The sequence below is a fragment of the Halictus rubicundus genome, chromosome 18 (genome assembly GCF_050948215.1).
Source record: "Halictus rubicundus isolate RS-2024b chromosome 18, iyHalRubi1_principal, whole genome shotgun sequence".
In the NCBI taxonomy this organism is placed as follows: Eukaryota; Metazoa; Arthropoda; class Insecta; order Hymenoptera; family Halictidae; genus Halictus; species Halictus rubicundus.
In genome coordinates, this window is record NC_135166.1 from 710926 (window position 1) to 735453 (window position 24528).

The following is a 24528-nucleotide window of genomic DNA, read 5'->3' on the forward strand; positions in this document are numbered from 1 at the left end:
TTAGGGGTTGGATATAGGTGTAGGACTCAGGCTTCGGAATTGTGGTACAGGCCTAAGGTTGCTCGAGACTATGACGTCACTGGGAGCAAGACGCGCGGCCGGGTCAAGGGGGCATAGCCCTCGAAAATGCCTCGGAAATTGCTACTAATTCCAAAGCCTGGCCTAAAACATTAACAGAACGCAAATTAAAACTCAATCCAAAATGAAAGTCATCCAGAAAATCTATTATGAGATTATTTATTAAGAATTTGAAAATGACACTGCGATGTCTTCGACAGCGTTTAAATTTAAGAAAATTTCACGGTAGCTCTTACGTAACGTGTACATACATATACGAGTCGGTGATCACTGACTTGTATGATCAGTGACGTAAGTAGATACATCGCACACAAACAACTTGCATTTATAATTTCGTGAACTGGCGAACTACACATTCTTACAGTCATTATTGTATATACCGAGATCCGTCTGGTTACTTACTTACATATAATATAGGTATTTTGAATAAATGTAACAGTCAAGATATTTACATTCTATCTGCTGTTCGTTGATGTTCATGGAAAACGTCTTGTCAGGTTTGTTTTCCAGGTTGTCAGACTTAAAGGAGGAAAGGCAGATAGGTTATGAATAGCTCACAATCATAAATGATAAATTATAGAAAGTAATAGGAAGCTATCGGACGCTGTTATCAAGATTACGAGAAATCGAAAGAGTTTTATAGAAATGATGAGTGTCCTACCTGTGATAAACGCTTTTTCCAGGTAATAATTAATACATAGTAAATAACACTTGGTTTTTAGATATTTTCGCTATTGTAATTACAATTGTTTATTGTTGCAGAATGTCACTGCGTTCGTTATCGATCGTTAGCCCACGAAATATTTCTATGTACACGCATCCATTACATTTTCAAGTTACCAACATATTACTGTAAATAATTGAATGTTCTATATTTCGAAAATTAATTGAGATTAGTACTACATTTTATACTGATTTTCTTCGCAGAGGATTGCCAATTAGAAAGAAAAAGAAAATAGATCCTGCTATAACCAGAGCTAGAGAGGATAGGAGAAAAAGAAAATTGGAGAAACAAATTAGGCGTTTGGAAAAGAATGCTAAACAAATGAAACCAATCATTGAAGTCGAAATTATGGCTGATTTGATGGAGCAAAGAGAGTATGTTGTACGTTACATTGTTCTCTACTTTTGGTTGCTTCCATAATCGGTTGTTGCAATATGTATGTTACAGGGAAAGGTTCCGTGATTCCGTTGCATTATCTCCCGAAGAGATAGAGAGGAGATCATTATTGCGAAAAGAATGGTCAAGATACAAACTAGATCAGTGGACAAGGGACCTACGTGTTATAGAATCTATCATGGTTTCGCAGGAAAGAGCTCTGTCAGAATTAAAAGCAGAGTCCGAGTATCTTTATGAAAAAGCAACAGAAGTAAGCGTCATTCGAGTAGTACAGTATCCTCGAGAGAAGATGAATTTAATTGTTATTAGCAATTGATGCAGAATGATTCTATGAGCGGTTGTGGTCAAACTTATTTATGAGTTATATTTTGCTTTCAGTTTGACGAATCGTTATTGCCGTACAGCGCGTCTGGACCAGTAAATACTCCACCGATACAGAATTACGAGAGCCCAGATGGTGCATATACAGATATTACTGTTAAATACGAGGGAGAAGCCTAAGCGAATAGAATCGATAATACGAATAAAGAATCAAGAAATGCAAAAAACAAAAGTTACGTGCGTCTGCTTATTTATACTGGCCTAAACGAAAAACCCTTAGATTTTCTTAGAAAATTGTTAATTCGAACTTGAAATTTCAAAAAGATGATCTAGGTCAATTTGCAATCGGTCGTTGATCGATCGTTGATTTATATTCGAATTTTTGTTTTCTTTTGCATAGAGGACACGTATTGCTAATCTTGAGACATCGACGTAAACAATCCGCATGAAAAAGATGGTGGCAAGGCGTTATTCTCGCTTTAACCATATTGCAGAGGCAAACGGCGCAAACGTCGTCGAAACGGGAAATCTCCTCGGGCGTTGCTTTCCTATAATAATTTAGAAATTGCTGTTCGCATTGCAACAAAGGCGCAAACTTTTGCCAGAGGTCTTTTAATCTCAAATGAATGTTCACGTAGCTGGTAACCAACAGAAATCGCCAGGATGTTGTCGGTACAAGGAGTAATATGTGGAGAACAGCGACGACAATGGTAAATGACCTTAATATCACCGGAGCATAGAGTTCCTCCATGTTCTCGAAAGCTTCTACGCGGAAGAGCTTTAAAATCGACGGGAACATCTCGGCGAAGAGCTTTTCCGTCGCCGAGTAATAAGTCCACGTTATCATGATGTAAAACGTTGACGGCCTGGAACAAGAATAAATATATCGAACGATTCTTTTGGATTGTACATGCGCACCCCTTTTCGCTTCCCTCCTTACAATCGTTCGAATTCATTATTACGTTCGACCTACAGAGTACGCTACGCATAATATACATACACATACTACATGTAGTATTGTGCATATGTATGTATGCATGTCAGTACAATACTTCCTCTATTTCTTCCTCTTTGCCTTTGCATCACCTGTCACGCTTACCTATAGTTATGGAGACCCTGCTCCAAACCAAACACGAGTAGCATGAATGTTAACGTTACGACGAATGTAACAGCTTTAGTCCACTCTAGTACTATTTTCGTAGCAGACATAGCTAAATGTTTAATCTTTGATCTTTCGGTGATAGTTATGTACGGCGACCAATCTTCCTTCTCGATCAATTCCTTAATGTAGCTAACACAGTAAGTGATCACGTTGTAAAACATCAACGTGTAAAGACATGTCATTTCGGGTTTAGGCAGTAACAACAAGTCAGTCATTTTCAGAAATAAAATTTGATTGGTCATCACCGAAATGTTCTGCATTTGTAGGAAAATGGTTTCGGCCCGATCGATTCGTTCGTAAAGGATCGTCAAGAGTTTGCCGAGATGCTGCCACATCGTTTCGACACACAGCCGTACAATATGCGTATCTTTTGCATAAAACAGCTAGCTAACAGGTAGCTGGCGGTGAAAAGAATTCCTCGATTAATTTCTCTATCGCGATCTACAATAGATTTAAGCCTGCAGACGATCGAATTACTGTAGATCTTTCTTTCCTTCCTTCCTTCTCTTCCTTCCGTTACTCCTCCCTCTTTCTTTCGTTCTTCTTGCCGGACCTTACGTTTTCTCTCCTGAAACGTAAATGATGTTTAGTAACATCATCCTTTTTGATTTTACGGTTCGGTAGGTACATTATCACGGAAATAAAGTTGACAAGGTGATTTAGGGAGGCTATTAATAGTCAATGAATGGGCATCTTTGTTTTTCGTAACGCTCAACCGAGAAGATTTACATATTAATAGACGTCCGTCAAAGAAAATTCACTAAAATCGGAAAAGACGTGTTCAGAAGAATATTTACGACATCGCGTCGTACGGATATAATGGGACGGAAAGCAAAAATTTCACATGGCAACCAGGACCTATTAGGGAGAGAGGACAACAGGTATACGTTGCCTGATCCTGGGTCAATTTAACCCTTCTCGCCCCCACCCTCCCCTCCCACGCCCCATTTCTCTCTCGCTCGTTCGCTTTCTTCCTCTTTCTGTCCCCTCTCTCCCTTCTACCTTTTGTTCACTTCCCTATAAAACAAAGCGCACTTCTCCTGAATGGCACACTCAACGTCTTCTTCGTGACTTTACGCATTCGCGTCCCGGTATTTTCACGATTTCGTATTTTTCTTTAAACGACAAATTTATCATCACTTGTTTTCGATTCGATTCTACGTTACAGGAAATTTGTTTAGGGTGAGCACCAATGGTATATGTATCGTGTACCATATCGAGATGTTTACTCGTTATCGATTTTCGATCGGTACCACCGCTTTAGTATCAAACGATAGTGTGGCGAAAAGGTAAAGGGCGTGAGAGGTATAGAGGTGCAGGGGTATCGTCGAGGAAAGAGGACAGGTAAAAGGAAAGCAGAGGAACCGGAAACCGCTCAAACAGGAACAATCAGAGAGGCAATCCTGAAAGGAAGATTATTACCGTATCCGTAGTAATCCGTTGTTAATCCTCCTCCGTATTTAAGCACATGCATTGCTTTGTACAATCGAATAGGCTGCTGACGCTATTAGGAGAATTAAAAGAGAGATCGAGTAGAAAATGGTGGTAGCGCGCAGGTGAAAAGAAAAAAGATATGCTTTCCGCGGTCCCGCGTTATATTATATTAGATTAGTGAACCTATATAGATCAGGTAAGAAGAGAAGAGAAGAGAAAAGAGACGAGACGCTGAAAGAGAACCTGGCATCGATCGGAACCAACGCAAATCCTTTTGCTATTCTTAGTATACGAAAACTTGGAGAGAGCAACACGAGTCTCTACCTATGCTCCTCCGACCGACCACCGAAACGACCACGAAGCTCCGCGTTTACCATTTCTATGCTTAAACTCGTAACATTTCAAGTTTCATTTGAAACTCAAGTCGATATCGTTTTCCTAACGCAATTATGATACGCCAATTTACTGGGCTAACACGAAGGAACGAAATTTGTCCATATTCGCAGCACGACGTAAAAAGTATAGCCATACCCGAACGGTATCGTCAAGTTGCACCCGTATTCGCACCATTATTAATAATCTCGTAAAAATCCGTACATCACGCGTTGAACCGTTTAGCAGGAAAATGTAGCGCAGCGCAGGAAATACAGAAATACAGTTTCCCCGTAGAACAATTGGCGAAAATGAGACAGATTAAGACGGTAAAAGGGAAGAAGGCGGTCACACGATGGAGCGACGAAAGGTCGAAGAGCAAGAGGGAAAATTGTTTCTTTGCTTCTACATATGTAGCTATCGATAAATCGCTCGGCAGTAGTCTTTGTACTCGGAATCGTCGAATACCACGAGGCGCGAGTACTATCTGTCTCGCGTTTAGAATCTCGAGTTCTGCATCTTACATCATGCACCGTGCAAACCATGGAAACCGTGGGAACACGTACAAAAGCAAAACGGGCCAAGGATAAAAATTAAGGCATTTCCTTGTTACACGTACTACCATGATCTATCGCTTACACATGCGAATATCAAATCTAAAAGAACCGAACGATAAGTGTAAATCGGTAGAGATAACGAATATTCGTTGTTTCATTTTGTATAACGAAACGGTATGGGACTCTGGTGTTCACGAAGGATCGTCGGAGTAGCGTAGAGACTGTGTGTTCGACGCCCCCGACATCGGCATTCATTTTCGCATGTACCTATACACACACACATGCACCGCACGTACGTACACGTTCGTCCGTAGGTTATCAAAAATTAGTCGAAAATGTTATGCGATAAACCATCTCGCGCCAACCGACCATCGACAACGTTTCACGTTCGAATGGATTAACACGCTTGTGAACATTGCATTTCAACTTTGTTGCAGATCCACCAAGCGAAATGACATCCATTCAGACGATTTCTCTAGCTGCGATAATACTTGTCGTGCTCGTGTAAGAATTCTGTATTCTAAAATTGTCGTGTCCGTTAACGATAAACGTATCTTTAATGTGCTGCAAACTCGAGATCGAGATCGAGGTCGAACGTTTCGAATTCGACGTCGATTTCGAAATTTTTCCTTAACATAGCCGGAGGATATTGATCGTCCCGAATCGAGAATAGCCGAACAATATCAATGTGCTTTTTGATCAGGTTTGACAAATGTTTCGGGTATTCGGGGATCAAACTGAGGACCGAGCCGTTGCCTCCTCGCTGCGAACTTTGCGGCAGTGAGTGCAACGAATGTAAATTTGGTGTGGTGACATTGCCCTATTGCGGTGAAGTATGTGCAAAGGTCAGCCATCGAATCGAGTCGGAGTCGAGTCAAAATTGAATCGATTCGCTCTATCAATCAACTTGTTGCTGGCCGAGTAAGCCTGTTCACATTCAGAGTCACGCTTTTCATTTTTCAGGGCCACGGCCAATTTTGTGGAGGACCGAATGACATATATGGTATCTGTGGCGAGGGTATGTATTGCAATTGTAATAGTTGCCACGGATGCAGCGAGGCAGGAATGCAATGTAACGAAGCGGAATCGGACGTTGACTGTCTGATCGCACACAAATTCCATCGATCCTTTTCGTTCGCCTGAGTTCCTACGAAAAAAAAACAACGTCACGACGCAAAGGAAAACAAGGAAACACCACTCGACTAACAATTAAGGAATTCGTACAACCCCGCTACTTCATTTGAATTATAACCAACCGATCAATTAATCGGATAGAATTACTAGTGAGTAAAACGCGAGCAAACGAGTAGAGAAACTGTCGGTTTCTTTTGTTTCTAGCGACGAGATGCACTGGGCAAACGCGTTATTAAATATTGTAGTCGCGACGGCAGGGCATCTCGTCGCGTCGGAAGAAACCTAATCCAAAAAGCGAAACCTATAGGAAATGAATGGTTGAAATATGCGTTAAATGTGCATTATCATCGCCGACATCATAGTGCAGAATACAGAATACAGAATACAGGATACATACATACATACGAATATCTCACGAATTTCGTATGCGTTGTCTGTTTGCGTCGAGTAATCGGTCTCATTGTTCGTCTATTTAACAACTACATTCCACGCATCGTTGACCAGCCCTGCACTCGATTACACGAATACAACAAATTATTGTTTGAATCAAAAGTCAGGATCCGCGTTGAGCATGGTTGCATGAGTTTTATCATATACGCCATACGCGATCAAGGAAGAAAAGAATGAGCACGATACATAGACAGATAGATAGATAGATAGATAAATACATAGATAGATAGTGAAAGAGAGAGAAAGAGAGGAATAGATTGTGGGAAATGAGAAAAGACTAGTTAGAGAAAAGGAAAATTGTGAAAGAAAGTATGTTTGTGTATGTACGTATGTGTGTGTGTGCTGTGCGTGAAAGAAAGCGCGTGAGAGAGAGAGAGAGAGAGAGAGAGAGAGAGAGAGATATTTTTCAATCATTGAAGTTCATTTATCAAAGAGGTATATTTATTTCCGATTAATCCGCTACAAGTCGTGATACTTTCTATTTCGACAGAAGCAATCTTATTAAGTAAACATAATAAAATAACATTGAACCTGGTATTCGTTTCATTGTTCAGGAGAGCATTTGGGATTTGCAAACAATTCGATTAGATTGGATCCCTCGGAAGAGAAAGTAATTGTACCATGTATTACCCGCATTCTGTAATTGATTAATAAACGAATGAAAAGAAGGTATCGTCTTGTCATGCTTTCTTGTTTTCGAATTATCCTCTCGTGTTTTCGCTCCTAAATACAATCCCTGAAAAATGTCGTCTCCGAGAGTGATCGTGATTCGATCGCACGCGTTCGTACGTAGATGTGCTGTATCGTGCGGACGTAAGAGAAAAGAAAATATGAAAATAAGTTCTCGACGAACCAATAATTTAGTTATGTTGTATAATTAAAAGATACATATACCTCCAAGATTCACGCCGAAGACATATATACATATGTAGGTACACAAAAATAAATACGAAAGAAAAGGAAACACTGTTATCCGATGGCACACGGAACTTCTCTGTACAAGAGACGTTTTGAACTTGACTGTACCGGGCTATGGTTAAAAATTAACTGGTTGCTCTACGAATATTTTCGCGGCTGGCCAGCGCAGCGCAGCGGCTAACAGTAGCAATAACAGTAGCAGCAGCAGTGTCAATGTCGTTGCCAAACGCTGTCGTTGGTGAGCACCGAGGCTATTTCGATTATTCTTCGATAATTATGGATCCGTTCGTCGCAAGGAATTCACTGTCGATATCATACAAACGCATCATCAGAGACCAGCAGAAAAGAGGAAACGAGAACCGAGATCGTAACGACTTACGTAGACTTGTGAAAACAATGAAAAAGAAGCAACAGAAAAAATACCATTCGTCAACTAATCAAAGCTAATGACAAACACGGTTCTACCTACGGAAAGTATCTCTACATGCGTACATTATACAACATTACTCGGAACTAGTAACTCGCGTCGCACCAATGAAAACTTGTCTTCTTTTCTTTCAAGTTTCCGTGGAATCGGTTCATCCAACGACAAGCGAAAGTAATAGCATAATCCTCGTTGTCAATGACTCCGGTATTCTCGGTGTTCTCTGTACCTTGGAGGATTTCTTGGTCATTGGAATTCGTCAAACACGTATACTCGCACGAGTGGTGCGTGATGCGCGCAATCACACACTCCGAATCCGAGTACCTGTCAACCGTGAACGCGTAAGAACGAGACGTGGGAAAACTGAGAGAAATCGTAGCAATTATTGTTCGTTTTGTTTCAATTGCTTCCTGGTTTTGAAACCCCGAAAACCCGCTTGAATTTTAGTCGCTGCCGCTCGGGCCATTTCTTGTTTTTTCCGTACGAGAAAACCGCGCACTCCAGCTTGAATTTTCGTCGCAGATTTCTCCTCCAGCTCTGCCATTCTCTGTTCATGTTCGTCCTGGGTTTGTCCGTACTGGCGAACAGTCGCGTTCGACGCTCGCGAATCTCCTTTCGCGTTCTTTTTCGATTCCTCGAGTCGCTTCCGAACTCGATATCCCCGAAAATTCGCCTGAATCTTCGTTGCTGCCATACTAGCTTGCGAATCCTCGTTCAAATCTCGTAGCATCGCGAATCGGTCGGCGCGCCTTGACGTTTTTCTTCTTTCTTTCGTCAATCGAGTCGCGACTGATTTATTCCTGGATCCGCCGCATTTTCCGGGAACGAGACGCAACCTTTGCAACCTTCTAACCGACCACACTTCATCCGCCGTAGGACGTTCAATGCGCGAATTACAAGAGCACTCTTATTCTTGTTCCTATTCCTGTTCCTGTTCTCGCTCTCGCAAGTATTCCACATACACTCTACGAACGTACGTATCTATGTATATGCACGCGTGTATGTATGTGTACATGTATGTATTTACGTATCTCTGTATGTATGTGTAGTTTGCCGCGATTAAAAAGTCCCGTCCACTCAAGTAAAATTGATGCGAGGTATTATTACATGTAACGTGATCGAACAGTTAAAGAATCTCTTCCGTTCGCCGTAATCAATTCTGTTACATGTTACAGACATAGTAGAAGAAAACAAAGCAGATTACTATTATGTGTCTGGAAGGAGTGTCTTGTTCGAGCGTTAGTTGCGCGAGCGCCTATAAACACGCCACTGCCCGATACTGTCCGAGCACGATAATCACGTAACGAGTAACTCGTCGTCGAAAATACGTAACCCCTAGTCGCTTTCACGCGTTCGCGTCCGCGCATGCGCTCTCGACCGACTCTAGGTTTGGTTGGTCGCGCGATTTTCTTCGGCGTTTCTTCCTCTTTCTTCTTCGGTCGTTTCGATTTTAATACTTTGATCGCCAAACTAGAAACCCCAAAAATTTCATCAAATCAAAGTAAGTTATTTAATGAAATAAAAATTGAAAGAAATTAAATGTATGATATACCGAGTAGTCCTCCAACTTTCTTGCATGTTACAGATCCTAATTTTGGTACAATGAATATATCAACGTAAAAATTCATTTTAAAACCTGCACAAATAATTCCGTCAGCCACATATGGGTGAGGTGGTATTCAACGTGTTAAAGGAGTTCCGCGTCCGCTTCCACGCGTCTATCGTAAATGCGATAATCGACGAAAAGACGAAAATAACATATGCAACGCGTTCTCGTATTTTATGAGAATGCATATACATGCAACGATTCGCAGCAAATACACGACGCGCCATGTGCAGGCGCTTACAGGATGACTAGGTGAAGCGAGTAAGGTACGTACTCGTATATATATGCGTATCTATTATACTATCTTTGAAATTACGTAATGTCTTCGTTAACATGAATAGTAAAGCAATTTCTTTTTATTCAAGTTTCTCGAGTGGTTTCCCTTGCCTCGGAATCGAAGTCGATGTTTTCAAAAGTGAAATTTGTACTTGACGCGCTCTCGTCAACGGCGTCATCCGATCGTGATGCGTGCGAGCGTTCCTTTTCCTCCTCGTCATCGGTTAAAATCTCTTCTATGACAATGCTGTTGGACGTTCTATCGAGAGCCAACGGTTCACGAATATCATTGACGTCGGAATCGGAACGTTCTCCCGCGAGACTGTTGACTTTATCCCCGTCGAAATCACGGTCGACACGGACGATATAGGACGGCATATTAACACAAGATGTCGACCAATTCGAAGCATTTTCAATCAGTTGCAAGCTCTTTGGTAAATCGAAGGCCAACAAGACACACGTATCGGGGGATTCGTAATGGAATGAAGAGATGTCGGGTTTGGGAGTAAGCGAGGGTTTCACAGGATCGTCGCGTATACGTTCTAAAGCATGAACCGTTGCGTTCATGGGCGATATTCGAACTTTTGACATTTCCGATTCACGCACTGGTACCGGAAACGGTAACGGTAACGGCAACGGCAACGAGTCGTGAAACTCTCCCGTATGTCTTCCATGAGAAATACTCGATCCTTGCGTCCCAGGATCTCCAGGATTCTTCTGAAACAGAAGAAAAAAAACGGAAATCATTAAAAAGCACCTCTTTAAAATTGATAACTAGTGCTTACTAGCTGGATATTTTCTCGTGGCAACGACGACCCTGCTTCCTGAACTGCGGACGTCTCAGGGCTGTCTTGTCGATAATTTTCTTCTCCGTCAGATTTCTTTGATTTTCGACGTCGGCGTAGAAATTCGCGTACACCTTGTAGAAAACGATATCACATTTTTAAAATATTCACTGCACTTACACGCTAAGCGTCTCGGCTGCGAGCTTGTACTATACTAATACAATACATGTATAGCACTGTGGGAACAGCCGGTCGGGTGGTACGTCACCGAAATGAACACGTGCGCCCGTTGCCCTGATACCTGCACTCGACGTTTGTTTCTTTTTTTTTTGCTAGGCTCGCGGAGAACGAGGCGTGGTGGTCGGAGAGGGGAGAGGTGCAACTCGGGTTGTTTTGAAAAAGTTAGTCTAGCGCGGGGAGTCGAACGGAAAGGTCGAGTGACAGTTGTGTGCAAGTTACCGGAGCTGCGAAGAAATTTTGGAGTATTTTGGAAGTAATTCAGGTTGTGTTGTTTCATTAAAATATTCTTGTTCTGTTCCCACGTATACATATAGTATATGTACATAGTATAGTACGTAGATTTATACATGCACACAGATAGATAATATTAGTTACTACTTACGAAATTGAATTATTCGAACAGCCGCGTCCAACGAATTGTTTCGTGAATCGATTACCGGTTCCCTCGATAGTTCGGATTGATTTCGATTTTCTGAAAACTGCTCGCATCCGAACGTCGTTTCGTCGATCGTGCCGACCGAACGATAAGTGCTCGCGACGCTGTCGCTTTTGACTTCGCTATCGTCTTTATTGCTGTCCATGTCTATGAGTTCTGCCGTAGAAACTGTTGCACGCTCCGATGTAGCATTATCGAATGAATCTGCACCCTCAGCGCTCTTTTTATCTGTTTCCTCGAGGGTCAAAGAATCGCCGGTTAAATGTTCTATTAGTTCTCTCGCGATTTCTTCTTCCAAGTTACAAGAGTCTTTTCTGTCGATACCACAATCGTTACTGCTCGTGGCGTTTTCACCTTGAGGGCGGTCTGGATCGGGTCTACTCTCTGATAAAGGATTTTCGTCGATCGTTGCTTTCGTCTTCGGAGACACGGTGTCGAACGAAGTAGAGGTGGTCTCAGGTTCGCGAGGAACGTCACCGTCATCGTTCTCTTTCTCGGATAGATTCTCAACGTTTATCGTCTCGCTTCCATCTTCCACGGAGGATGTCGCGTCTCGGAACGAATCCAAGTTCAATTCGGGCACGCACGGTTCTGTCACGGTCGTGCAATCTTCGAGCGTTGCCTCTGCCCGTCCTTGATCCGCACAGACAGTGGTTTCCGAGGGAAGATTTTCAACCGGAGCCAGTTGATCCGATATCTCCTCGTCAGCCGTACAACGTGTCTCTACAACCTCATCGCGCATCGCGTCTTTTTCGCTCTTGCATTTCTCCTCCTCCTCGTCCTCCGCTTCCTCTTTGATGTTACTCAAATCTTTGTACGCGAGAGTTCGATCGACAGCATCCGTTATATCGCGTAGCAAATCCACGTTGTCCGTCGAATATTCGCGCGTTTCCGCCGGGTATACGATGTACTCTCCGAACGGGTTTGTATCCTGTTCGATCGTATCGGGAAAAATCTCGTCGTCGCTTTGTTGCAACTCTATACTTTTGTCCGGTATGATTACAGTGGTGACCGACTCCGGTATTTCGCAAGGCGAGCCTTCCGTGAGAACGTAACAGGAAAGATCTACATCTTTCGAGCAATTGATCGATACTTGGTCTCGGCAGGCAGAACCGTGTCGTGCTCGTTCGGACTGTTCGCCGTCATCTACATCTACCCTCATGGTCACGCCATCCTCCTCCACGCTCGAACTCACCACCGTCGAAGCGTTCGATTCTTCTCGAGGTATCGTATCTGTCTCATCATTTTCGCTCATACACAACGAGCCTTCTGCCGTATTGCATGCAGCCTTTTCTCCCGAAATTTCACCAGCAATGCAAGCTGCTTCCAAGTTATTCCCAAACAGAATGCTCGATTTTTCCGATCCCGATTCCGACGTGCAATCTACCGGACGCGAGGCCACAGATTCGCGGTCGTCCTCGGCTATCAGCACAGTTTCCGACGAAGTCAACGTATTTTCGATATTCCTTTCAACCGTCTCGATTTCAATCAATTTGCTCTTCAGCTCGTCGTTCCCCCCTATCGGACACGTTCTCTGTTCTCTCTCTTGGTCATCGCCGATCGTCGTAGTCGAGCTGCCATTCTCTATCTCGTTCTCTCGCTCTTCGTCTTTCTCTTTCTCATTTTCGTTCTCGTTCCCCTTTTCCAATGACTTTACTGGCGTCGGAGGAAGTTCAATGCAATCGGACGTTGCATTTGAACCGTTTCCACCGATTTCCACGATCACCTCTGACCCTTCCTCGTTCTCGGTCGTTCCATCAACGGCCATACGACAATCGTAATCGTTTTCTTGGAGCGTCTGCGATTCCGAAACGGCCGCGTCGACCTCCACATGCTCTTTCCCATTCTCGATACTCGCAACTCGATCCTCGCCGGAAGATTTTAACGGTTGTTGATCGAGTTCAATTACTTCCGATAGTTTCGACAAAACGGGTAAGACCAGGTTGTCTTCCCTCTTGATCGGCTTCGATGCGTCCGGTATAGGTGGTAGGATCAAGTAGTTTGTATCGTTTTCGGATCGTTCGGCAGCGTTTTCCGAGTGTCTACTGTTGGAACACGGTTTTGTCACCACCGATGGAAGAATTACGGATTCTTGATTATCCAAGGAAGTGTCCTCTTGAAGAATAAATCTCGGCTCGTCGTTCGTGTCGTCGACAGTATCGATTCCCTTCGAATCATTTAATTTCGCGGCGACGATCTCTCGGGTGTCGTCGACTCCCGTGTCCGTTGTCACCCCTTCTTCCGATTTCTTCCTCTCCTTCCCCTCGATTCCTTTTCCTCTCAAAGATTCCCGTCGACTTTGACGACCTTGAACAATCTCGTTCGAGATGTTTTCTGTTTCCTCCTTTCCGCAACTTCCGTTCGACGTTACGTTCAGAAGCGAGTGTGTTCTCCTCGGTGCGACGATGTACTCTACGCGTTCGCGATGAATCCTGGACGGAGCGTGCGAAGGAGAGCATACATCTTCGATTTGACCGGCACTTTTCTGTCGTTTTAAACGACGTACCGAAATGTTCTCGGTGTTTCCTGCAGAATGACTGCTCTTGTTGCACGTCCTTGCACCATTCTCGAGTCTGCTGGTCACGCTTAACTCGATCGAACCAGGTTCTACTTGATTTTCCTTGAATCGCCGATTACTATTTTTCGCAAGGTGCATATCCTCGACGGACCAAGATCGATGGAATCGACAATGCGCGGCTGTTTTCGAAAGCGGCGGTGAACGTTGCTCGAAATAACTATGAATCTCTTTCTCGATCGATCTTTTCGACTTTTCCGTGTTTCTCGATTTTTCCTTGTTCTCGTAGGCATGCTTTTTGAACACCTTGACCGTTTCATTTATAGACCAACCGTTTCTGTTCGCCGTTTCCATCGCTTCCCCTCCGGCTGCTCTCCTTCTTCTTCTTCTTCTCGTCAACAGCTTCGTCGATGTCGTCCCTGTCGTTTCTTTGATCGCCTCTCTCGTCTCTCCGATCGAATCGTGCCTCTTTCGAACCGAAAAACGGTACCGATCATGATTCGAACCACCGTCCGACACCGGCTGACATTTGTTGTCGGGACCAATCCAATCCACGAGCACGCGACATTTCCGGTTGGAGGACGCGCGTCCGGTCTCTCGTAACTCGATCAGCTGCTCGAAATGATGCGCCGCGAATGTGTAAATATCCTGAGGTCGATGCCTCAGGATCTCCCTCGTGAGTCCTTCGACCGCGGGCGCGAGTCCTCGAGGAACCCGAGGACCGATCACCAGTCCTTTCTCCGACGAAGCCATCGCTTTTCCCTTCTTCCGTTCTCGTTCTCGATCTTGATCAACTTGTACAATAGAACATTCTATTTATATTCGAATGCAACGACTAAACAACTTCGAGGAACCCTATTAGGAAAAACGTTCATGAAGAACGATACGAAAAGCATTCGAGAAAATCACAATAGCACAAACTGTAGGTATATAGACACCTCCGCTGTCTTCGACGTACGGAATCAGCCGGGGAATCGATCGCTAACAAACAAATTTGTTCGCTACGGTGTACCTGTGTCGTTACGTTTTACCGCCGGCGTTCTCCTGCTGATAGGACCACGTAATTGTATATCAATATATCACTTGTCTCTAGAACGTCAACGAACGCATTCACAGATCAATGTTTCGACTTTCGACGGCCACGATGTTGTCGAACGTGGCGCGATCACGACAACGGATACCTACACCTGCGGAAACCTTGACGCGAAGTAAACGCGCAAAACCTTCTCGTCCAATCGATCGGGTACCCCTGCCTGCCGGCAACATTATACAATAGTATCGTTTCGCCCTTCGAATACGAATACGGTATAGTCATGGGGCCACGGTACAAATAAAATCATTAGGAAGCTTACATTTACTTCGCCTAAGAAATTGTATAAAATACAGTTCGCTTCGACTTAGAAATTGAATACGGTTCAATTTTTACAGCTTTACTTGTACTTTTGTTTGATCTATCGACTACGCGTCGCCTAACATCTCAGTCGCTGAAAAGGAAAATTAACAAACTACTAGGTTCGAAGAGAAGAACTAACGACCACATTTTTCACAGTTATTTATTTTGATTTTCGTGTTGTTTCGACGACGCTTCGTACTGTTCGATAGACGCCAGAAATTCTTCTTCGATACAATGTAATGAAACCGCGGGGATAACCATACAATGAGGCGGTGGTCCGAGATCCAGCAAAGCCATTTCTCGAAGGCTGCAAGCAACGATGCGCTGATCGTCGCAGCCCACGCGGGCCAAACCAATGACTATGCTAGAATCGTTGAGCGCTGCAAAACAGAATTAATCTAGGTTTATATCTGTCGTTATTTCTTTTTTTATTCTTATGCTTTTACTCACCAAATTCTTCCTCCGGTATTCTCTCGTTTGCTTGCCTTTTGAGTACTTCGTTCAGTTGCATGGCAGCCTGGGACACGGTCATAAACCTTGGTGGCGTACATTCTTTTTCCTTTTCTATTAAACCTTCCGAGGTGGGCTCTTTTACTTTGACGTTTAACAAGCAAAGCGTGTGTAAATTCATTTGCCTGTTGCAAAGAATTTTGTCATAAAAACTGCCAGGTTGACAATCGTCGCTCCAGTATGGGATGGAAACGGTTTCTCCAAATCGGTACAGTTGGAGACCGCAACAACCGATCGCAGTCGATATGGAGGCATTGTGTACAAGCTTTACCTACCCACGAGACAAGAATAATTTTTATCAATAATTTGTCGACTACATATTAAACAAACGAAATTGTTGGTTTCTAACCACCTGTAGATTTTGCTCTCGTGCTCGCAGTACCAATTCGGTGTGCCTTGTAGCTCCAAATGGGTCGCCGACCACCAAGAGAGCCACATTTTCTTTTTCGCTTTTAGGTAGTATCTTGTGCGCTTCATTTTCATCTCCATCCGTCTCCAGTATCGAGCGTCCGTAAAATTGTTCCTAAAACGAACTAAGTGAAAAATGCTATCGTTAGTACTCTGTAATGCGATGAAACATGCCATTGTTAGTATCCTGTTTAATCGCACGAATAAGTACGTAGAATATCGCAGAACTCAAGTATCTTTCATGCCTACCAGATTTTTCGGTTCGGTAGAAAAAATCGACGTGTAGGTATCTAAATAAACTCGATCGCATTTTCGTATTATCTCGAGACCTTTAACTGTTATATCCTTTACACCGCCGAGGCCCAATCCGATCAGGTACAGCATGATCCCAGTGGTTTTCAAGATTGTCGTTCGCACGTTCTTGAGCGCCTGGAAAGGTTAAGTTCGGTCCGGTTAAGTAATCGCAGTTAACCTCAAAGACTTATTGTCGAACAGACACATGCTCGCATATACTAAATAAATGTACACTACAATACGCGAGTATATACGTGTAACTTCATGTATACAGACATTCGGAAGCAGCGATGCTGCGGTTTCGGAATAGCGTAGCTAAAATTTCGTTCTCCGGCGGTCGTCGCATGCGTAGGAGCTTCCTAACGTTCCAACCATAACCAGAGAAGGTACATATATATTTAGGCGTAGGTATATGAAATCAAGTGGGTCATACTCGGTTCAGTTCAGTAAGTTTAGTTGTGCTTCGACAACTTTCTCGATGACGGCGTTCTTATCATGTTCTATTAATCTAATGGATAGTTTTGAATATTATCGAATCAAGACGTAAGGTAAACAATGTGCATACACGTATAATCGTTACATAGACAATCTTTAAGAATTCCTCGATTCGGACGATTACAAGACGATAAAAGAAAACTTAACCTCACTTCGTTCTACGTACATACCGCTATTAATTCGAGTTTTTATATTTCTGATTGCAGCGACAACCGTTTGTATACATACGTTCACGATCGTACGTACAAAATACATACATGTATTTTATAGTTGTTTCTTAGCTACGAGTTTGCTCGTTCAATGAACAATTGTTTCCAGTCTTTATCACGCTGGTGACAATTTACAACGAAGAATGACGTTGCAACGTGCATCTTTTATATTTCGTAAGCTTGGTATTCTCAAGAATATTGAAGGCGAGACCAAATTGCATTTTCGACCGAGAACAACGACACCGTCAGGCGCTATTCTTCCGGAACCAAAAGGGACACGTTTCGGTTACGTGGGTGTTATCACCAGTGTTGTCACCGGTCTAATCATCGGCGTTACGCTAAGTAAATTAGTGGCCCATATTCTCGAGGAAAAAGAACTTTTTATACCATCGGACGATGACGACGACGACTAGACACACACACTCTGTTATTCTTTCACGTTCCATGACAGGATGACACTAGATGATTTCTATGCCTGAAACACGTATTACGTGACCACGAAAGGTGGTCCAATTTCAACCTTTATGGCTGGTCCGTTAGAACATCGTATTCAATTTGCAAGTTATTATCTCGAGCGTCGTGCCGTTCAGTTTTCAGACTGTTCCCTTTCCGTTACGTGTGTTTACAGAGTTCCTTGTAGTAATATCGTAACTTAAACGAATGTTTAATCTCGAAGCTTGCATAACATAATATATTTACAAACATGTTTGCCTAAATCCGATATGTATGCATATGTATATATATATATCTTTATATATGCATATGTGTATATTTGTATATATTTATTTATTCGATAATTACCCGATGAAGTCTGTGCATGATTGTAACTAATAAATATGCTGAGAGAAAAAAAAAGAAAAGAAAAATGGAATACATCAGTGTTATTTTTCGTCTCGTAGAATTCTGTATCACGTTGTCGAGTTGCAGCAATACTCGAATATGTAGGTACCTTATGTCTATAAACATTTTCATTGTTTCACCTATAAATATAGTATTATAAAATTTGGCAATTGTTGACAAAAATTTGGGTTATCAAAATTTTTGTCATTGTTAACCATACACGATTTGAACCAGAAGAAGAGAGAGAGAGAGAGAGAGAGAGAGAGAGAGAGAGAGAGAGAGAGAGAGAGAGAGAGAGAGAGAGAGAGAGCATTATCCACTAAATCTACTTTATTGAAGTGGTCTTTTGTGTAAACTCCAACCATGAAAACATTTTGTGAATCTCCGTGATTCTTTTCCTTTTGCAGTTAAAAACAATTTGCGAGGTCTGTCCGGTTGCTTCACTCGTAAATGTTGAATGTACACCTGAAAAGCAATTTACATTAATTCCTTTGTAATCGAAGTGAACTAGTTTATCTCGCGAACTGTTTGTCGTCTTCCTTTACCTGAGCAGATTTATAGGCCAATTTGATCTCTACTTCCGAACACCTGCTTCCCAACCACAGAAATACTTGTTCGCCATTATCCAATATCATAATATCGTCGTCCGCTAAATCATCCTAGAAAGATGGAATTAATCGATGTGATTAAGTGTATTCGTGAAATGAAATTAATTAATTACCCGTACCGCACGGTCATTCAGTTAAATTTGTTGCATACCTGACAGAAATCGGTACATTTTTCGCTAATAGTAAAGTATCCCTTCTCATTCGAGCACCTAAATAGTCTAGTATAATTCATGTACTCTGCATCGGCGTCATAAGGCTTTTTCCCACCGAGAGCTACCCAAAAGAAATTATCCGGTTCCTCGCCTTCGTTTAGAACTTGAAGACTTATCCATGGCTGTACATGTAACAACGATACAAGCGTTATTGCTCGGTTTACCGAAAATTCTAAGTAACACGGATATTCCGCGGATGTCGCAACATACATTGTTAAACATTTCTTCGGCAATTTCTTGGATCAGACGCGCCTCGTCGCTGTCCGCTTTCGAACCGATCCAAGCGTACACTATTCCTGTTTCGTCGTCATTGTTAAACGGCACATTTAAAATATAACTGCAAGAACATTCTCTCATTATCATTTCCATGCCAAAGTAATCTAAATAATTCCTGGTTATTGTTTGAATAATCTCACCAAAAAGAGGAATTCAGTAACGATGAATCAGCTGGTATTTGTATCAGCCTCGTACACAATGCACTTCCATTACTCCTCAAATGATAAAATTCAACTCTGTTAGTATCAGACGACTTTGGTTGCTTGCGCTTACCATGATGGATAATAAATTTCCTTTTAAAATAGGATAAAAACTTTAAATTTTCCTGCTGCTGGTGAGTTCGAACAACTTCCAAATTCTCTCCGAACAGCGATTTAAATTTCTTCTGCAAACTGAAAATAGCACGGTTAGATCACGACAAGCCAGACAGTAAATCAATAAGTAAATGTTCGTTCGTATACCTAAACGTAAACGTCAACCATCCCATGTTGCCTGCGTCTCTACCTTGCCAAAAGTACACCGTGCATTGATAATCTTCTTCAAACTGTTCTTCACCGTCTTCATTTTCAGCGGTGTCCAATGGCTATAGGAATCGGAATGGAAAACCGAATAAATCGCGGTCACCTTTAGCCGAAAACAGTTGACTGTTACCTACCATCCAATAACGGCACAGAAAAACGTAACAATCCCCGCTATAAAAATGCCCAAATTCTTCTTCAGGCAGACGCACAAATTTCTTTCCTTCCAATACGAATCGTTCCATGCGTTCCAAATCGTCGTTCCATTCCGACATAAGCTGCTGAGCTTCGACATAAGACATCGGCGGTTGTCTAGGCATGAAGAGCGCAGCCAAATCCGCCTGTCGAAACAAAACAAAATCACTTCATCAGTATAGTTTTTTTGTCCCACTTTGTTTCTGCAGTTCTTCTCCTCGTTCAGTACATACGTACCTTGGTTTCCTGTTGTTTAGCCCATTTCGTAAGGTCGGCACCAGTTTTGGCGACCGATTCGGCAGTTCTAGTAAAATCGACTGCTATCACTTCGTCCCAACCCGTAAACTTCGATTTGAAGATCTAAAAAAATTACAAACAAAAAGAACAACGTTACTATTGTGTTATATTTACGTACGTACATGGTATGTACACACATACCGTTTTAGCCAGGATAGATAGCTTACCTGGGACTCGGTTCCTTCTTGTAATCTGGTTACAGTAGCATACTCCGGACGCTCTATCATATTAAATAATTCCTGGGATAGTTTAACGGCTGCTGCCCGCACCAACCTTGTTGATTTCTTGCCAAACCTGTGTGCGTACAACCGTTATTATCGGGATGTCAAACTGGACCGTAGCTTAAAAGTTACACATGCTCTGATTTACCAAACATAAACATCCAAGTGACAATCCAGTATATAAACGTTCCGATTGTTTAAAAGCGTATTTGTTAGCTTCCCGTGGGGCACTTCAACCTGTGGTAACTCTAAATAACCCATACCGAGTTGAACTTGATACAGACGAGGCGCAAGGGCTACGAAATCCGGGTCAACATGTTCCTGTAATAAATCGCGTTCATGATCATGCAATAAGTGTGTTTATGTGTTACGTAGATATGTATGTATGCATATCAAATATTCTTACTACGATCGGTAGAAGCTGCGACGAATCTTTCACGCTCAGACACGTCAGAAAGTCGTCCGACTCCGAATTCATAAGTTCCGTTAGGATCTCAGCTTTGTTTTTCCTTTCGTTTTTATTGATTTTTTCCGCCATTAGTCTCGCTTTTGATTTCAACGTACTTTTCGCTTTCTTGCCGTACCACATGAAGACCTTGTTGCCTGTATCCAAAACAAATACGAAACCCGGGTCCAGGGAATCAAAACGAACCGGTACAGGTTCGAGGTGGATAGAGGCACCCGCAGCATGTACTCTGTATAGTCTTGTTACGAACGGCTGTCACACGGAAAATCGAATCAAGACAATTAGATGCAACGTAAGTGTATACCTACAAATAACAAATTTTCTACAAACCGTGTCTTCGACGGTATAAAAACCGGACGAGGTGCGACCCCCTTCAATGTAAGTTATGCCAGTTTCGAACAGCATTAGAAATTCATCCGACTCCTCGCCTTGTTCTTCTCTGATGGTACGGCATTGCGCGCCCAGATAGTTCCTTAAATTTACAGCATGGATGGCGGCGCAAGCTCTTTTGTCCAACTAGAAGAGAACAAGATGCGCACACGAGATATAGTTGTTGATTGTATACTATGTACGTAGGTCAAACCGTATATAATACGTTACTATCGCGTTTGGGTTAGGTCATAGCCGTTCGTAGTTAACCTACAGTAGCTTTCTCTCCTATCCAGAAGTAGATAGCCCAAACCAACGAACCGGTTTCATCGACATCGGTCTTCAAGACGATGTAACAGTCTCCTTCGTAAAACTTGCCGTGCGCCACTTCTTCTATCTCGTTCGGCAAAAAGTTTTCTATCTCCCATACCGACAGACCAGGTACCTGGCCTGCGTCTTCGTCAAAAAATTCCGAATAATCCAACGGTGGTTTCTCAAGGGTTTCGTCCCATCGTTTCGGTCTAAAACGGAAACAAGCAAATCAATTGTATAGGGAACAACAGGAAGTCATTGTCGGCGATTGCGCAACGATCACTTACTTCAACGATTCTGCTTTGGATTCTTCGCATTCTTTGTCCTTGTTCTTCTCCTTTGCTATGTCCTTCATACCCTAAGAACGAAAAACAGAATTTTTTCATTTTTACGTTACATCACACACATATTCAATATACATTTGTACATTCACATATATACATACATATGTACCACGAAATATTCTACCTTCAATATTTTGGCTTGATCCTGATCGGCTTCCTCCTGATCTCGTCTTCTTCGGAGCCTCATTTTACGAGCTATCGGATCCTTGCTACCTAATACGCGGGAAAACGAACGATGCGATAACGAAATCGAAACTATTGATATCAAAGTTCACTCGTGTATCTATCTATCAAAAATGCATCGAGAGGCATTGTTTCAAGACTTACTGGCCGTTTGAGTCGGTGCCGGTACGTTTGCACCAGCAAGTCGCAGCTGATGTTGCAACGAAAAATCAATATTGTAAAATTCGATTCCGGAACCCTTCTGTACTTCGGTTGGTTTCGGCGGCATTACCAAATTCGGATTATCTCTCAAGTCTAATTGTTCCAAATCGGTAAGTAAATGAATAGCATCCGGCACGGTGATCAATCGATTGGATGATAATATCAATTTCTTCAATGAGCCGCACCTGCAGAACGCACGTCAATCGTGTTCTCATGTATTCGTACGTTCGCGCGAAATGCTGGAGAATAAGAATAAGAGAAAGAGAGAGAGAGAAAAGATACCTACCTGCACAAGCCTTCCGGTATCATCTCCAAATGATTGTTGGCTGCCGAAAATACTTGCAACGATGATAACTTGCCGATTCCTGAGGGAATACCTTCGAAATCCAACTGATTATCGTTCAAATACAATCTTCTGAGCGTTACAATTTTACATAAAGAAGCAGGTATCGCGGTCAACTTGTTTCGGCATATGTTCAACGTTTCCAATTTCATCCAAAGTTCTGTAATCAAAAACAAATCAATAATTCGATTCTGTAGTGTTCGCGCGATTACCCATTACCATGAAACCGTGCAACAAACCCCGACCGAACCTACCGATAGCAGTCGATAATTCAGTTATTTGATTATCACTTAAATTTAGACGACGCAAATTGGGCAAAGAATAAAGAGCATCTGGTACTCGAGGCAAATTATTCAGCGATAAATCGAGCTCCTGCAAATTCGTCAAAGTCTCCAAACTCGAGGGAATATTGTTTAACGTTCGTTGCGTATCGCGCATCTGTAGAGTCGTTAAATTCATCAACGACGGTAGTTGCCTAAATCGAATAAAAGAAAAGAAAAAAAATACCTCTTGCCGAAAAATCATCGACTCTGTTTAGCTGATCTGTATGAAACTGAACTTGCGTACCTCAACTGAAAGTGTCCCAAAGGGTTGTGGTTCAAATTCAGGCTCTGTAAATTAGCTAGGCGACGAGTTTGCGGTGGCAGTGTTTCCAGTTTATTATTACTGAGATCCAGAAACAGCAAATCGGTCAAGTGAATAAATAATGTATTAGGAATCATCTCTATGCTGAAAGGTACAATCGACGTTACAGGTCTATCGAAATCAGAACAAGAATCGACGATATTCAAGTAACTGAACTCACTGGTTATAACTTAAATTCAGGTTCAACAAAGAACGGGTACGTTCAAGACCTTCCGGGACTTCCTTCAAATTGTTATGACTCAAATCCAACGTGGTCAGCTCTTCCAGATGAAACAATTCGGTTGGTATGCCACTAGATTTAATATTGTTACGCCTAATATTCAATGTTCTCAGACAACCTAGTTCCGTGAGTTCTCCGTACAAGCGTTCTAGTTTATTCTTCACCAGGGAGAGATGTTCCTGTTTCATGGATAAAAAAAGAATTTCAGATTTTATCGTCGACTCTACAGTCTTTAGTACAAAAATAAGAAATTTTACCAATTTCAACAGTTTTCCCATTTCTTCTGGGATTTCTGTTAAATTGGTCTTGTCTAATTTTAGCCATTGTATCCCAGTCATAAGGCGTACAGATTCTGGAAATTTACCATCCTGTAAAAGTTCAAATTAGAATACTAATCAAAAGAGAAGGACAAAATAAAATATGCTTCAAAAAGAAACAACACTTACTCCAAAATCATTACTGCTGAAATCAACACCGCGTACAAAAGGTAACACGCCTGTGTTGGCCATTTCGACTACGCTTGTGGCACGTATTTATTTTCTTGCGTATTCACGATAATCACACATCCATCTGTAGCATATTAAGTATTTGCATTTCATGAGAAAACGGCGAAACACAAACAAAATGAATTTGTTTCGGAAACTCGTCGCGGTCATCAACGACTACATTTCGCAGATTTGTTGCAATATTTTCGACAATGATTACCGGTGATTAAGACAACGTAATCATCGATGATGATTCGCACAAGATACGCATTGTAAGTGTATGTGTCTAATATGTACGTACAGTTTCCAGGAAATTGATAAGAGCGCAGTATACAGTACACATATACTTACTATGATTGTGTTGCTCGCATAACCTCCAATACTAGAACACACGATAGTATTTAAATACTAATCGCCTACTTATCTGTACATACATTAGTCACGTTTATCAAAGGGTAACAAAACGAATTAGGACGTACTAACTTGAGAAACAGTAACCGATGTTAGCAACGCATGAGGCAAAAGAAAACAATTCTGTTTTTTAAGAATGTTGATTCGAATCTTAAACCTATGTAAATATATATAGACATACTGTATACCACGTATATGTATACTTAGGTGGTAATACAACGTAAGTACTTACATACTAATGTAAA

General features: G+C 42.1%; 8 protein-coding genes across 14 annotated transcripts in view; 3 read left to right on the plus strand and 5 right to left on the minus strand.

Moving 5' to 3' along the window:
• Emre (Essential MCU regulator) overlaps positions 1–17858 on the plus strand; it is a 61413-nt gene extending 43555 nt beyond the window's left edge. The window contains exons 2-4 of one of the 4 annotated variants that reach the window (XM_076803497.1): positions 16845–16879; positions 17135–17166; positions 17247–17858. In XM_076803497.1, coding sequence (XP_076659612.1) covers positions 17281–17550 — 270 coding nt within the window. In that variant the 5' untranslated portion in view covers positions 16845–16879; positions 17135–17166; positions 17247–17280 and the 3' untranslated portion in view covers positions 17551–17858. Of the gene's footprint in view, positions 1–16706; positions 16982–17134; positions 17167–17246 lie in introns of those variants that run through there. The other 3 variants (XM_076803499.1, XM_076803496.1, XM_076803498.1) reach the window with 3 other exon arrangements.
• Positions 222–8109, minus strand: LOC143362951 (uncharacterized). Of its 2 annotated transcripts, none has more exons than XM_076803491.1 (3): positions 8039–8109; positions 2619–3249; positions 222–2385 (listed from the first exon to the last, which is right to left on the minus strand). In XM_076803491.1, exons 2-3 carry the CDS (start codon positions 3014–3016, stop codon positions 1854–1856), a joined length of 930 nt encoding a protein of 309 aa, XP_076659606.1. In that variant the 5' UTR covers positions 3017–3249; positions 8039–8109; the 3' UTR covers positions 222–1853. The 2 variants fall into 2 exon arrangements, with proteins under 2 accessions (XP_076659606.1, XP_076659604.1); XM_076803489.1 differs by lacking the exon at positions 8039–8109 and adding an exon at positions 7523–7659.
• On the plus strand, positions 614–1751 carry Mrpl40 (mitochondrial ribosomal protein L40). The gene is made up of 5 exons (XM_076803493.1): positions 614–761; positions 841–930; positions 1006–1176; positions 1250–1448; positions 1577–1751. The coding sequence occupies exons 1-5, from the start codon at positions 724–726 to the stop codon at positions 1697–1699; spliced, it is 621 nt and encodes a 206-aa protein (XP_076659608.1). The 5' UTR covers positions 614–723; the 3' UTR covers positions 1700–1751.
• Qbp-1 (Queen brain-selective protein-1) lies at positions 3626–7294 on the plus strand. Its single transcript, XM_076803494.1, has 4 exons — positions 3626–3863; positions 5482–5548; positions 5748–5889; positions 6008–7294. Exons 2-4 carry the CDS (start codon positions 5496–5498, stop codon positions 6185–6187), a joined length of 375 nt encoding a protein of 124 aa, XP_076659609.1. The 5' UTR covers positions 3626–3863; positions 5482–5495; the 3' UTR covers positions 6188–7294.
• On the minus strand, positions 7048–8923 carry LOC143362955 (uncharacterized). The gene has a single exon (XM_076803495.1). It carries the CDS (start codon positions 8698–8700, stop codon positions 8353–8355), a length of 348 nt encoding a protein of 115 aa, XP_076659610.1. The 5' UTR covers positions 8701–8923; the 3' UTR covers positions 7048–8352.
• On the minus strand, positions 9113–14662 carry LOC143363007 (uncharacterized). Its single transcript, XM_076803583.1, has 3 exons — positions 11474–14662; positions 9523–10569; positions 9113–9440 (listed from the first exon to the last, which is right to left on the minus strand). The coding sequence occupies exons 1-2, from the start codon at positions 14579–14581 to the stop codon at positions 9937–9939; spliced, it is 3741 nt and encodes a 1246-aa protein (XP_076659698.1). The 5' UTR covers positions 14582–14662; the 3' UTR covers positions 9113–9440; positions 9523–9936.
• Dph5 (diphthine methyl ester synthase) lies at positions 15368–16805 on the minus strand. Its single transcript, XM_076803492.1, has 5 exons — positions 16710–16805; positions 16389–16568; positions 16084–16254; positions 15672–16002; positions 15368–15601 (listed from the first exon to the last, which is right to left on the minus strand). The coding sequence occupies exons 2-5, from the start codon at positions 16521–16523 to the stop codon at positions 15378–15380; spliced, it is 861 nt and encodes a 286-aa protein (XP_076659607.1). The 5' UTR covers positions 16524–16568; positions 16710–16805; the 3' UTR covers positions 15368–15377.
• Positions 17859–18289: 431 nt separating the features above from the next.
• Flii (FLII actin remodeling protein) lies at positions 18290–24434 on the minus strand. 3 transcript variants are annotated; one of them, XM_076803514.1, is made up of 24 exons: positions 24356–24434; positions 24224–24254; positions 23834–23957; positions 23645–23755; positions 23328–23566; positions 23090–23251; positions 22777–22997; positions 22466–22682; positions 22123–22364; positions 21920–22008; positions 21739–21809; positions 21414–21660; positions 21101–21286; positions 20711–21022; positions 20453–20625; positions 20251–20377; positions 20024–20146; positions 19729–19932; positions 19535–19656; positions 19214–19465; positions 19008–19134; positions 18737–18919; positions 18523–18636; positions 18290–18442 (listed from the first exon to the last, which is right to left on the minus strand). In XM_076803514.1, the coding sequence occupies exons 3-24, from the start codon at positions 23894–23896 to the stop codon at positions 18308–18310; spliced, it is 3720 nt and encodes a 1239-aa protein (XP_076659629.1). In that variant the 5' UTR covers positions 23897–23957; positions 24224–24254; positions 24356–24434; the 3' UTR covers positions 18290–18307. The 3 variants fall into 3 exon arrangements, with proteins under 3 accessions (XP_076659629.1, XP_076659632.1, XP_076659631.1); XM_076803517.1 differs by lacking the exons at positions 23328–23566; positions 23645–23755; positions 23834–23957; positions 24224–24254; positions 24356–24434 and having other exon boundaries at positions 22777–22960; positions 23090–23225; XM_076803516.1 differs by lacking the exons at positions 23090–23251; positions 23328–23566; positions 23645–23755; ... (1 more) ...; positions 24224–24254; positions 24356–24434 and adding an exon at positions 23030–23062 and having other exon boundaries at positions 22777–22960.
• Between the last annotated feature and the right edge of the window lie 94 nt (positions 24435–24528).

Coding starts and splice junctions, on each gene's coding strand:
- LOC143362951 (XM_076803491.1), bottom strand. CDS start 3,016: ATGTGGCAGCATCTCGGCAAACTCTTGACGATCCTTTACGAACGAATC. Junction 2,386..2,618: donor CAGGGTCTCCATAACTATAG/GTAAGCGTGACA, acceptor TTCTTGTTCCAG/GCCGTCAACGTTTTACATCA.
- Flii (XM_076803514.1), bottom strand. CDS start 23,896: ATGGCCAACACAGGCGTGTTACCTTTTGTACGCGGTGTTGATTTCAGC. Junction 22,365..22,465: donor ATACCGGAAGGCTTGTGCAG/GTAGGTATCTTT, acceptor TGCGTTCTGCAG/GTGCGGCTCATTGAAGAAAT. Junction 20,147..20,250: donor AAGAAGGAACCGAGTCCCAG/GTAAGCTATCTA, acceptor TAATTTTTTTAG/ATCTTCAAATCGAAGTTTAC.
- Qbp-1 (XM_076803494.1), top strand. CDS start 5,496: ATGACATCCATTCAGACGATTTCTCTAGCTGCGATAATACTTGTCGTG. Junction 5,549..5,747: donor ATAATACTTGTCGTGCTCGT/GTAAGAATTCTG, acceptor CTTTTTGATCAG/GTTTGACAAATGTTTCGGGT. Junction 5,890..6,007: donor GCGGTGAAGTATGTGCAAAG/GTCAGCCATCGA, acceptor TTCATTTTTCAG/GGCCACGGCCAATTTTGTGG.
- LOC143363007 (XM_076803583.1), bottom strand. CDS start 14,581: ATGGCTTCGTCGGAGAAAGGACTGGTGATCGGTCCTCGGGTTCCTCGA. Junction 10,570..11,473: donor AGCGTGCAACAGTTTCTACG/GCAGAACTCATA, acceptor CTTCTGTTTCAG/AAGAATCCTGGAGATCCTGG.
- Mrpl40 (XM_076803493.1), top strand. CDS start 724: ATGATGAGTGTCCTACCTGTGATAAACGCTTTTTCCAG. Junction 931..1,005: donor CAAGTTACCAACATATTACT/GTAAATAATTGA, acceptor TTTTCTTCGCAG/AGGATTGCCAATTAGAAAGA. Junction 1,449..1,576: donor TTTATGAAAAAGCAACAGAA/GTAAGCGTCATT, acceptor TTTTGCTTTCAG/TTTGACGAATCGTTATTGCC.
- Dph5 (XM_076803492.1), bottom strand. CDS start 16,523: ATGCTGTACCTGATCGGATTGGGCCTCGGCGGTGTAAAGGATATAACA. Junction 16,003..16,083: donor CACGAGAGCAAAATCTACAG/GTGGTTAGAAAC, acceptor TCTCGTGGGTAG/GTAAAGCTTGTACACAATGC. Junction 15,602..15,671: donor AATACCGGAGGAAGAATTTG/GTGAGTAAAAGC, acceptor TCTGTTTTGCAG/CGCTCAACGATTCTAGCATA.
- LOC143362955 (XM_076803495.1), bottom strand. CDS start 8,700: ATGCTACGAGATTTGAACGAGGATTCGCAAGCTAGTATGGCAGCAACG.